Source organism: Pangasianodon hypophthalmus, chromosome 19 (genome assembly GCF_027358585.1).
Source record: "Pangasianodon hypophthalmus isolate fPanHyp1 chromosome 19, fPanHyp1.pri, whole genome shotgun sequence".
Lineage (NCBI taxonomy): Eukaryota > Metazoa > Chordata > Actinopteri > Siluriformes > Pangasiidae > Pangasianodon > Pangasianodon hypophthalmus.
The window spans coordinates 7,968,168-7,980,265 of record NC_069728.1 but is presented as its reverse complement, the minus strand read 5'-3'; the positions used below and the strand labels follow the sequence as shown (position 1 = coordinate 7,980,265).

At 37.4% G+C, this 12,098-nt stretch overlaps 1 protein-coding gene and 1 non-coding gene across 3 annotated transcripts in view; one reads left to right on the top strand and one right to left on the bottom strand.

Annotated features, from left to right (window-relative positions):
- prkchb (protein kinase C, eta, b) overlaps nucleotides 1–12,098 on the top strand; it is a 29,167-nt gene that overhangs the window by 2,930 nt on the left and 14,139 nt on the right. For both annotated transcript variants that reach the window (XM_053242054.1, XM_026944602.3), the window contains exons 2-9: nucleotides 3,455–3,518; nucleotides 6,711–6,867; nucleotides 8,509–8,543; nucleotides 8,715–8,794; nucleotides 8,954–9,083; nucleotides 10,009–10,142; nucleotides 10,238–10,378; nucleotides 11,638–11,811. In XM_053242054.1, coding sequence (XP_053098029.1) covers nucleotides 3,455–3,518; nucleotides 6,711–6,867; nucleotides 8,509–8,543; nucleotides 8,715–8,794; nucleotides 8,954–9,083; nucleotides 10,009–10,142; nucleotides 10,238–10,378; nucleotides 11,638–11,811 — 915 coding nt within the window. The remainder of the gene's footprint in view (nucleotides 1–3,454; nucleotides 3,519–6,710; nucleotides 6,868–8,508; nucleotides 8,544–8,714; nucleotides 8,795–8,953; nucleotides 9,084–10,008; nucleotides 10,143–10,237; nucleotides 10,379–11,637; nucleotides 11,812–12,098) is intronic.
- On the bottom strand, nucleotides 5,820–5,891 carry trnac-gca (transfer RNA cysteine (anticodon GCA)). Its single transcript has one exon. It is a non-coding gene; the product is annotated as a tRNA-Cys (tRNA).

Genomic DNA, 12,098 nt, shown 5'->3' with positions numbered 1-12,098 from the left:
CTAGGCCTTGCACAAAACCACAGAGCTGCAACCCCATTATGCATCATGGAAACTCTGCATTCTTCAGCCACAGCGAGATATCATGCTTGCTTTGGACTGATTTTCTCGCATTCATAAGTGTACTGTATAACTTAATTTGTGAAGCACAAATTCACTTTCCCCTTCTCAGCAGTATTGTATTACTGCACTTGTCTTGTATTCCCACAATCGTCTTAGGCTCCAGTTTGCCATCTTAGTGAGCCTGGTTTTACAGTTTATCAGTTGACACAAGAATCTCTCAGTTACATTTGACAAAAAGAAAATAGAACACTTAAATTGTTAGCATGTTGTTATATGAGTATCCTGTAAATGAACTTTCTACGGTAATTTGCAATTTTGAGGAAGACTGATGGAAATATTCAGATTTAGATTAGACAAGGTTATTTTTAGATTTAGATTAGTTCCTTATTTGAGTTTCACTAGTCCTCTCACTTGCCCTTTTTCATTATATAAAGCAATGGAAAGTTTGTCAGGGTTATCACAGTCAAATTATCACCAGCGTAAATGTTAACACATTCACATCCATTTCTTGAATACTGAGATGTTGATAAGGTATTATTGTTTAGAACAATTCTTTATACTTACTGTCCGCTTTAATAGGAACACCTGTACACCTGCTTATCTATGCAGTTATCCAATCAGCCAATCATGTGGTAGCAGCACAATGCATAAAGTCATGCAGATACAGGTCAGGAGCATCAGTTACCATGGTATGGTTGTTGGTGGCTGGTTTGAGTATTTCAGAAAGTGCTCTATAATCTTCTGGGATTATCACACACCAGATAGGTTCGAGCTGGCAGGAAGGGTATAGTAACTCATATAAACACTCTTTACAACTATGGTGAGCAGAAAAGCATCTCAGCATGCACAAAACAATGAAACTTGTGGTGGATGGGCTACAACAGGAGAAGATCACATTGGGTTCCACTCCTGTCAGCCAAGAACTGGAATTCGAGGCTATCATGAGCACAGACTCACCCAAACTCACTCAAACTTCTAGATACTGTGTTCTGAGATGCTTTTCTGCTCACCATGGTCGTAAATACTGCTTATTTGAGTTACTGTAGACTTCCTGTCAGCTCAAACCAGTCTGGTTCTCTAATCTCTCATCAACAAGATGGTTCAGCCTGCAGACAGTTTTTTTTTTTTTTTTTTTCGCACCATTCTGTGTAAACTCTAGAAACTGACGCGTGTGAAAATCCCAGGAGATCAGCAGTATCTGAAATACTCAACCCAGCCCATCTAGCACCAATGACCATGCCACAATCAAAGTCACTGAGGTCACATTTTCCCCCCATTCTGATCATTGATGTGAACATTACTTGAAGCTCTTGACCTGTATCTGCATGATCTTTTGCATTGTGCTGCTGTCCCATGATTGGCTGACTAGATGTGCAGTTGTAAAAGTGTTCCTAATAACGTGGATGGTGTATGTGTGCGTGTATTATGTATATATGAATATGTACACATACACTCAGGGCTGAGGTGGCAGACAAAGATGTCAAACTCTCTTATCATTAGGGATAGTATGCAGTTGAACTGACCCTACTGGATTCCTCTTTTTACTCCCTATCTCACAGAACCACATGTTTTTCAATCCAGAGCACCCTACAGGTGCAGCAGAGGAAGTAGCAAAACAATTACGATACTGGAACCATTAAAACATGAATTACGATATTGTAAGAAAGCGAGAATGTACATATCAACCAATATTTAAGAGCAAGATTGAGGCCAATATATTTATAGTTTTAGTTGCTATGACCTAGTGATTTCATTTTCCACTTTGTCTTTACTTTTTTTTTTTTTTTTCATTTAGATGCCCACCAACTTAGGACTTCCCAAAGACTTATTTCTGAACAATGCCAAAACAGTAAAAATTTTTTGTTCAAAAAAATGATTGACATGAAATAACAGTGTACAGTCTGCTGTGAAGAGTGTTCAGTAATTTGTAGTATGTTTATGTTATAAGGCATATTCTGTAGTTGAATATTGTGCTGTCCTAGATAAGTGAAAAGCTACATACTATCATATAACAAAATTCCTTTTATTAATTTCTTATCATCAATAAAATCTTTTGAAAGGTTTACACTACTATGACAGATTTCAGCTCAGTTTGTGTACTACTACTTGCTCAGCCAAAAACCTTTAAAAAACATTTAAAGGTCTGTTGATCCATTATCTGAGGTAACCAGTTGGTATGACTAATATACAGAATATGTCATTAGTAATTAGGAATCAAGTATTTCCTGAAAAGCCAACAATTGTTCTCCTTTTATGAAGGTTAGCAGTCCTTCGCTTGTCTTAATTTTACTGCTCATACCAAATTGATTCCATTGGTTTCTAGATTCTCTCAAACCAAAATTCATCAAATATACAATGGGTGAAATAAACTAAACTTGTAAGAATTACAATTTTCAGTGTAGTTCATGAAAATGTAGCTGATAGAGTTTAGGAGTGTGCGTGAGGGAGGGAGCCACAAAACAGGTCTATCTCGTTCTCATCCCACGGCTGCTTGTGCAGAGTGTTAAAGAGACAGAGTGAAAGTCTGTGTGGTATAGCAACAGATAGAGACTTACACACAAAAGACCAGGCTTTGCTACCTGCCTCAAAGCCACAAATTCACAGCAAACCTGAACTTTTTTGTTTTTGCTTCAGTTCACTTACCGCTCACCAAATGAATGACCACTTCCTACTTTCAGAAAAGAAATGCCAACTTGTAAAATGTTAGTTCTCAACTAGTTCTATGGCAAATCTATGGCAATGAACTAGTAAACTAGTTTAGTGTGAGTAAAACCCATATTATTTAACTTGTCTTGGATCCAGAGCTTATCCGGGAACACTGGGTGTGAAGTGAGAACACACCCTGGATGGGATGTCAGTACATTGCAGGGCACCATGCGCAAACACACACACACACACACACACACACACACACACACATCTGACATAGCCAATCTACCTGAATGTTTTTGGACAGTAGGAGGAAGCCAGAGAACCTAGAAGAAACCCACTCGAACACAGAGAACATGTGAAACTCCACACTGACTATAACCCAAGCTCAGGCTGAAACCAAGGACCCTGGCGTTATGAGGCAGCAACACTGCAACACTGCAGCACAGCAACACTTACCCACTGCACCGCCATGCTGATGGATAGATTAATTGTGCATATTTATTTGTGTATTTGTCAGACCAACTTTCATTTTTAGAACTAAATGATTTAGATTATATGCACCTTGTATATTTTTCCGGTTTACTGTGTATGACACCAATTACATGCAGCATATGGAATTAATCAGTTTTGACTTCAAAGACAAAAAAAAGTAATGCACAGGAGAGGTTGAGATGATCCTTAATTCTTCAGTGCTTGCAAAAAACCCACTATTTTGTACCTTGTTCTGTATCCATTTCACCAGGTTAACCTGGAACCAGAGGGCAAGGTCTACATCTCCATCACTCTCACAGGCACCTTCACAGATGGTAAGTACCTGCTGCTGCTCTTTATCAGTTCTGCTCAGTCTCAAATGTACCCAGCTAAATTTTCACTCTCTCACTGTGAAAGCTCTTATATTCAGTGACATATTTATGCAGAAAATAGACCTGACACCTTCTTTCTTATCTCTTTCTCATAGTCAGTCTGTGGTTACAATCTAAGCTTAGAATGATGGCTTGGGCTTGCTGGTGTTGGATGACCTCATGACTTCTAACACACTTGTAACACATTAAGTCACGAACACATTACTCACTGACTCATTGATTCTTTTGCAGTTTTACTCATGATAGCATGTGCTAGCAGGCTTATATTTAAGTAGCTTTAGTGTGGAAGAGAGGTCACTGCCTTTAAACCACACTGGCAGGATCTGACCAATACACGTATGTTTGCATTCAGGACTAAACAAATCTTCACCTGAATACAATATGCATTTTTGTCATCAAAGAAATTTACTTTAGTTATTAACAAAATACCTAACATAGATAAACAGCTATTAATAATCTTTAAACTGAAGTCTAAATGCAAACCATCCTCCACATTTGAACAAGGAAAGGTTTTCAGTTCAGCCACCCAGATATTCAGCACAGCCTTGTGTACAAAAAGCATCTGTGCTAATTTCTGTGCTGATACTCTTTCAGTAAATTGTCCCTTGCTTTCATGGTCTCTTTCAATAGCAAAGACTTTATTTCCCAGCAGAATCAATATTCATACGGTTTTGTTCTTGTGTTCCAACCCCAATATAACATTCCTTAAGTGTTTAACAAAATTTTTAAAATTGTTAAATCTGTTCATTTTACATAGACAGTATTTAGGCCTAATATAATCTACTAATATAATGGTAGTCTTGGAAATCTAATAGCCCAGCAGCTATGTTTATATTGTTAGGAATATGTCCAAACACCCATAGCTATGGAATTTTATTCTTACTGTTTCCTGTTATACTGACAGATTTATTACCAAAATAACTCCAAATGCAGTGCTACAAGTTTACGTGACTTGTTTCTTCATCCATGAAGTGAAGCCATGTAACATTATAGCTTTGCCTGGAACAGTGTATCAGTGATACACTGAATGAAGTCACAAAAGATGTTGATCCAAAAACATTTAGATTTTTATGACAGAACTTTCAGAAATTTCAAATGAACATTTCTACTTTGGAACATCTAAGGATGATCATGTTTTTAGTTAGTATTTTTGTTCCTAGCCAAATAACATTCTTTGCAGTGTTTATTTTCCTTGAACCAGTTTGGAGCCAAATACTAGCATCCGCTGATAGAACTGTCTATTCAAATAATTCAAAATAATCAAAATAGTGTAATTCTTTTCAGTCTTATCATTTTTATTAAAGTTCTGAAAAGCATAGATTTGGCTCAAGTGGAAATTAGTGATGTCATCACACTGGACTTGCTTATTTCCATATCAGCATGTAAAGACACAGTCCAGTGTACAGTGTGATAAATCACTAGATGTAGGCCCAGTTAGGACTAATGCTGCATATAATGTCATTATGCTCAATGGCACATTTATTAGGTTTTCTAATATATAAGCAACATAAAGATCGCTCCAGTTGCTCCAGTTACTGTCAGCTTTTACTGCTAAATATCTGGTATTTGAAGATATTTGAAAATGTTTATAGGTTACAAAAAATATAGTACTTCAACTTATATACATATCTGGGTTGATGTAAAAATCCCTACAGCTTGATGATACTTTGCGGAAACACAGTAAAACCACTGCATCTGCATGAAGGTGGTTTATTTAAATATTCCTCTTTAAATCGGTAGATTTGGTCCTAAATGTATATTAGTGAACAAATTCACAAGTTTCATGGTCAGATACCTTTAGTTCATGATTCTGACCATACTAGCAGAGGGAAGCCATTTGCTCTCCCACACTGGTGTGAGAGAAATTTCATACTCACTCAGACATTTTTATTGGAGGTGAGTGCTGTACACTTCAGGACCCAAAAACCTATTCTGATTTACAAGGTTCTTTTTTTACACTTGGGATCTGGCAGTTAATAATCAATATCACTTATTCACCCAATCACTCTAGTCTCAAAAATGTATAAGTGTAAAGTCATCATATAGTTATTCATATGGATTGAGTCAATCTATAGTTGATATAGACCACCTTTAAATACTGATAAATGGATTAGTCTTTGCAAATGGTAAACTTACGAAAATCTCCACCATTAGCATCCACAGGACAAGTACATTTACAAGATTCAAAGAACTTTATTAATCCCAGAGGGAAATTGGTTAGGGGGACTCTGAGGCGGGCCAGACAGGGGGCACCTGGATTTGAACCGGGGACCTCTTGATCTGCAGTCAAATGCTCTACCACTGAGCTATACCCCCATGGCCTAAATAAGCATGTTTAGAACATAAGCATGCTAAAGAGTCTCTAACCAGTAAATACCATGTACTCCCACTGAGACACATGAACTGAAACAAATTGGTGAATTTTTGCAGTTTGACCTGGTTTCCACCTGATTTTTCATACACTGAATAGTAGTGTAGCTTTGTCCTAGATCTTAATTCAGCTTTTGACATTTAACCATGGCATATCCTTTTCTTTTCTCACATCTATTGACATTATGGACTCAGCTCTTAGCTGATGTAGTTCTCATCTCACTTTTCTTGTAGTTCCGATCGTAGGGGTAACCTATATACATTTACATCTACGGTGTGTATTAGTACATTTACCAAACATGCTTTTCTCCATATCCATAATATTCTTTGTGGTGAAACATTGGCCCATGTCTTTACTTCCTTGCATGTTAATCAATAGCTTTTCTGTTCGACATTTCTGTATCTTACACAAAACCTGGCCTGGAAAGTCCTTACCAGTATTACTTGATCTGCTCATACAATGTCAATTCTCTGTCAGTTACACTGACTTCCTATATCTTCTTATATCTACCTAACTCTAAATATTACAAGTTTATGACATTTATTACCTTACATAACATTACTTCCTCTTTCCTAACGGAACTTCTCTATTCCACCACATCTGCGGATATACTGTATGAACTCTCTGTACCCTCAGGTCCTCTGGCAGTGATGTTTGTCTTTTTGTTTTGCTTTTTTTTCTTTTCTTTTCTTTTTTTTACCTCATGCTTGTTTTGTACTCAAACCGATGATATTACATCTTTAACACTGTGTCATTAATTTCAGATGATGCCACTGTTAATGGATGGAGGACTCATAAGCAGTTAAGCAGAAAACGACAGAGGGCTTTGAGGAGGAAAGTGCACCAAGTCAATGGACACAAGTTCATGGCCACTTTCCTACGACAACCTACATTTTGCTGCCACTGCAAAAATTTTATATGGTGATGTTATCACACACAGACACACACACACATTAATAGATACACTTCACTGATTCATTCATTCAGTGGAGAAGCGTGGGATGGTTTTTTTAAGGTTTCCTGATTAGTTGAATGTTGAATTAGTTGATTTAGCTGAATGATACCACCAAGTTATTGTACTGTCTTGTGCTGTTTGCACACGTTTGCACATGCACTTTATGTAATAATGTGTAGTCACTTGTAGTCCTGTGTTGTTTTATATAGCACCTATTTATATGGTGTACTGTACTAGCTGTATATGGTTCAAATGACAATAAAGCCACTTGACTTGACAAGGTCAGGAGTCCGGGGGCCCCAAGAGGTCCATGAAGAATAGCCAGGGTTTTTTTTTTTTTTTTAATTTGCAACAGTGGTAGAAACAACCCGTCATTATCAAATCTATTATATTTGTTATTGAGTTCTTATAGTTATTAGCCTGTTTGATTAGCCATCTGAATTAAATGGGTTTAATTCTAACAAAACCAAGTACGACTTGCCAACTTGAATGTAATGACAAGTTTAATAAAAGATGTTTTAGTATTTAGACAGTATTTAGGCCGAATGTAATCTACTAATACTCATGAGTGGCAGATTTCAGCAAATAGTCATAGCCAGCAGTAAATATTATTGTACATGTTTAAATGTAATATTTGAATAGTTTCAAATAAAACTGTACTGAGGTTATCTGCAGATTTTTTTAACAGTTAATGGGCTGGCTGTACAAAATTTGAGAACCCCTGCATGAGGGTGTAAATGCCCATATTCCCGTTAACTAGTTTCTCTCTGTGTGTTATGCTATTCAATCAAGAGGATGAGTAATATTAATATCAGTAATATTTCGGATCACTGAATTGGGAAAAGCAAAGTAATACTTAGCTTAGAACGTAGTATTCTTAGTTAAGTCTTCAACTGTCCAGTTTTGTTGAGCCTGTGCCTACTGCAGCCTCAATTTTCTCTTCTTGGCTGACAGAAGTGGAGTCCAATATGTTCTACTGCTGTTGTAGCCCAACCGCTTGAAAGTTTGACGTGTTGTGCATTTTGTCTGAACCAGTCCAGTGACTGCTGTGTGTGAAAATTCCAGGAGATCAGGAGTTATAGAAATACTCAAACCAGCCTGTCTGGCACCAACAATCATGCCACGGTCAAAATCACTGCGATCACTTTAGTTCCCCATTCTGATGGTCAATGTGAACATTACCCGAAGCTGTTGGCCCGTATCTGCATGATTTTATACACTGCACTGCTTTCACATGATTGGCTGATTAGATAATTGCTTGAATGAATAAGTGTACAGGTATTATTAATAAAGTGCTCAGTAAATGTAGTTTGGTTGTTAGTTGGGAAATGCAGTATTCAATGCAAATTAACAAAAGAAAAACAATAAATATACTTTACTGATTATAATTTACAAAAATACACATAAAAAAATCTGTAAAATTTATGAAAATGACAATGAAAACCTTGCACTCCTTATCTTCCCCATTCTCTGTGTTTCTGTGTTTGACTGGTTAAGTCAAACTCCACCAAGTAAAAAACTCCACCAAGTCTTTAGACAGTAATTTAAATCTGTAATCTCACTTTAACCTCAAAAATCCTAAATGTTTATCTACCATCTCTCTCCAGGGGAGTTTTCGGAAAGCAGGGTTACCAGTGTCAAGGTAAACATCTTCAGAATTGCTCACATTGTTAAAATACCTTAAATATTCACTGGCTTTTATTGCAAAAAAATCTGTAGAGCTGGAGTAGACCTAGTGCAGGATCAGGACTGGAAAACATTGCCATTACAGCGTGGATTTTTAACCCTTATAATGTTTGTTTCCAAATGTCAGTATGCACCTGCGTGGTCCATAAGAAATGCCACCATCTGGTTGTTAGTGAGTGTCCAAAGATGAAGAAAACAGCAAGTGAGGTATGACTCAGTTTTTTTCTGCAATTTACTAGAATTTTCTGCTCTCCTCATAAGTATATTTTATGGAGAGAGCATGAAGAAAGCAGAATTTGTGAACCATCTACAGTATATAATCATTATAAGTCTTACATTCCAAACATAAGTATTTTTTTCTCACAGGGTCCCAGTCAAGGTTTTAGCATCAACATACCTCATCGATTTCATGTGCACAATTATAAAGTGCCCACTTACTGTAACCACTGTGGATCACTCCTGTATGGTCTGGTGAAACAGGGTCTTCAGTGCAAAGGTAATACCAATGCAATGCATGTCCAAATTCAACCTACATATGGCCTTTATAACACTTTCATAAGCACTGTGTAAATATTATATAAATCAGTGCTGAATTTATGAAAGGTTTATGTCAAAACTTGTGATGTTTTATGTGAATTTGTCTTTATATGAAAGAGAGAGGGGGGAACCATTATCATCGTGGGTCAACTAATCTTATTTGGTAATGTAATTTTTCATCCTTTTCACATCCTTGTTGTGAGTTCAAACCCGCCAAACTACCACTGCTGGGCTTTTGAGATCGGATCAGATATGCTTTATTTGTCCAAATGAAGGAAGTTTGTTTTAAGCATACATGTACAGCTGCGTAACAAAACAAACACATTGACAACGTTCATACAGTCATGTTGTTCATATTAGAGTTCAACAGAAACAAAAGAGTTTTGAAGCGGTTGTATCTAAACCTTGGAGTGCAGAAACGTTGACCAGATGGGAGTAGTTCAAATTCTGGATAGAGCAAATGTGAGATAAGTCCAAAGTCATTTTTCTTGCCAGTTTTGTTTTGAGCAAGGCCCTTAGCCCTCAACTGCTCAGTTGTATAAATGAGATGAATGTAAGTCGCTCTGGATATGGGTGTCTGCCAGGTACCATAAATGTAAATGTATCGAACCAGGGACTCTGTGATGTGGCAATGTTACTGTGGCCACTGTGAAGCAACCCCCTCCCCCCAACCTATCCAGTATTTTTTTTTTTTATAAACTATTTATGCAATGCTTGTGAATATGTTATGAAGAGTGTAGGCACCCTTCAAAACTAAAATCTTTACACATGCTTATCTCTTTCTCACAGTCTCTTCATTAAGTCCTTCATATGTATGCACTATGATTACACATATGCTTCAAAGAGCAGTGTGTGTAAGTAAAGCATTTGTAATTTATGTTCAGGTTGTAAGATGAACATACACATTCGTTGCGAACAAAATGTTGCTCCCAATTGTGGGGTGAACAGTGCGGAGCTGGCTAGCAAGTTGGCAGAGATTGGCTTGGAGGCAGGCAGACTCAGCAAGCGCCACTCCCAGGTACAACATCAGCTGTATTGTGAAAAGAACAGCTACCATTAGACCATGAAACCAAATAAAGAAAGTCCATGTGTGTCTCTTTGCCTTTTCCACAGATGGGCACATCCACAGTGAAGACTCCAAGTTCTAGTATTAGAAGTCAAGGGTGGTCTGAGGTGGCTAAGGAGGACAGTATGAAGGTGGGGCTTGAGGATTTTACGTTCCTACAGGTCCTGGGAAAAGGCAGCTTTGGCAAGGTGAGACACACTAACTTTACAACATTACACATACCTATCTATCTAACAGAAAAAAAAAATTAGAATTTAAGATGCTGAAAATAAACTGAGAGTTTATCCTGCAACCAAACACCAATCCAAGACGTTATGTTATTACAATTTCCAGACCTGATTTGAATAAGGCATATGATATCTGGCAGATATATAACAGGCACATCGAGAGACATGTCAGGTAGAATGTTAGCACATAGGTATTACAACTGAGAGAATCTAAAATAACAGGGGACATGAAAAAGGTTTGTGGCATTTATGAAGATACATGCCCAGACAGCACACTACTGGTCCACATTTACTGTACAAACACTATACATGTATAAATATATACTATACATACTATAGTTTAGAATACAGTGCACATCATGGCTTTATTTTGAAGCAAACAGCATGATCATTAATTAATAATCACTAATTATATTTCATATATTGGCCTTATTGAACTATATCCAGAAAACCTCACTCATCAACATATTTCTGATCTGGATCATGGGATTTATTTCTGTTCCCCTCTTAAAGTGTTTGGGTTTTCTCATGTAATAATGTACCATAACCAGTGGTGGTTGGTGGTTTTTAAAATAGGGGAAGCACAGGTGTCTATTATTGAAGTATATATTTGTGTGTGTTCTGTTTTATCTCTTTCATCTGTTGGTCAGGACTCCTGTTCAATTCTCAGTCTCTCCTGATAAGAAAGAGCATCTAAAGGCATTTCCAAAATCAGGTCAAAATTAGTGTCTGCCATGTTGTGCTAAAAAGCAACTAAGCTCCTAACTATTTAGCTCACTGAAAAGGTAGTGACAGCTAGATATATAGACCTGTATATTATCAAAAATCAAACAAAGGTAATGAAACATAACTTTATTCTTACTATTTATTTACTATATTCACCAATTACAATGATAAAATAACAAGCCATACCAGTAGTGTAAAATGTTATGGATTTGGTTACTGACTGGGAGTTGGTTATGAGGTCCCGTCCCTTTGAGAGATCTCCCAATCATCATACGAAGAAGCCGTGCATCTGGGTGGAACAAGCGAAGAGCACACTGTCCAGTAAACATTCAGGTTTTTTTTTTCTATGCAAAACCCTCCTGTCCACATTCTCATTCACCCCAGAGAAGCTGTGCATCCAGGCAGAATGCAAAAAGCTTGTTGTCCAATGAGCATTAATCTTTGCTTCCATTAAAACACAGTGTACTTGAATTTGTGTGTGCACATGTGTACAGGTAATGCTGGCTCGCTTGAAAAGTGATGAACAAGTGTATGCAGTGAAGATGCTGAAGAAAGATGTCATACTCCAAGACGACGACGTGGAGTCCACCATGATCGAGAAGCGAGTGTTGGCTCTGGCCTACAATCACCCATACCTCACACACCTGTACTACTGTTTTCAGACTACCGTGAGTGCCTCAAGCGAGTGTCAGATTCAGGTCCTACTACACCACAGTCCTACAGAGATTTTCCCTTCACTAATGCACTACATTCGGCTTGACAGTTAGCTGATGAATTGAATTGAGGGTATTTATGATGTGGAATACTAAATCCTTGCTGCAATGCTGTGACCCTCATTCACAGAGAGTTCTAAATTTAGAAACAAAGTTATAGTTAGTCTGCCCTTTTCTCTGTTTCTGTATCTCCCCTAGTAGAGAAATGGAACTGTGTGGTGTGGATTCAAAACTGCAACCAC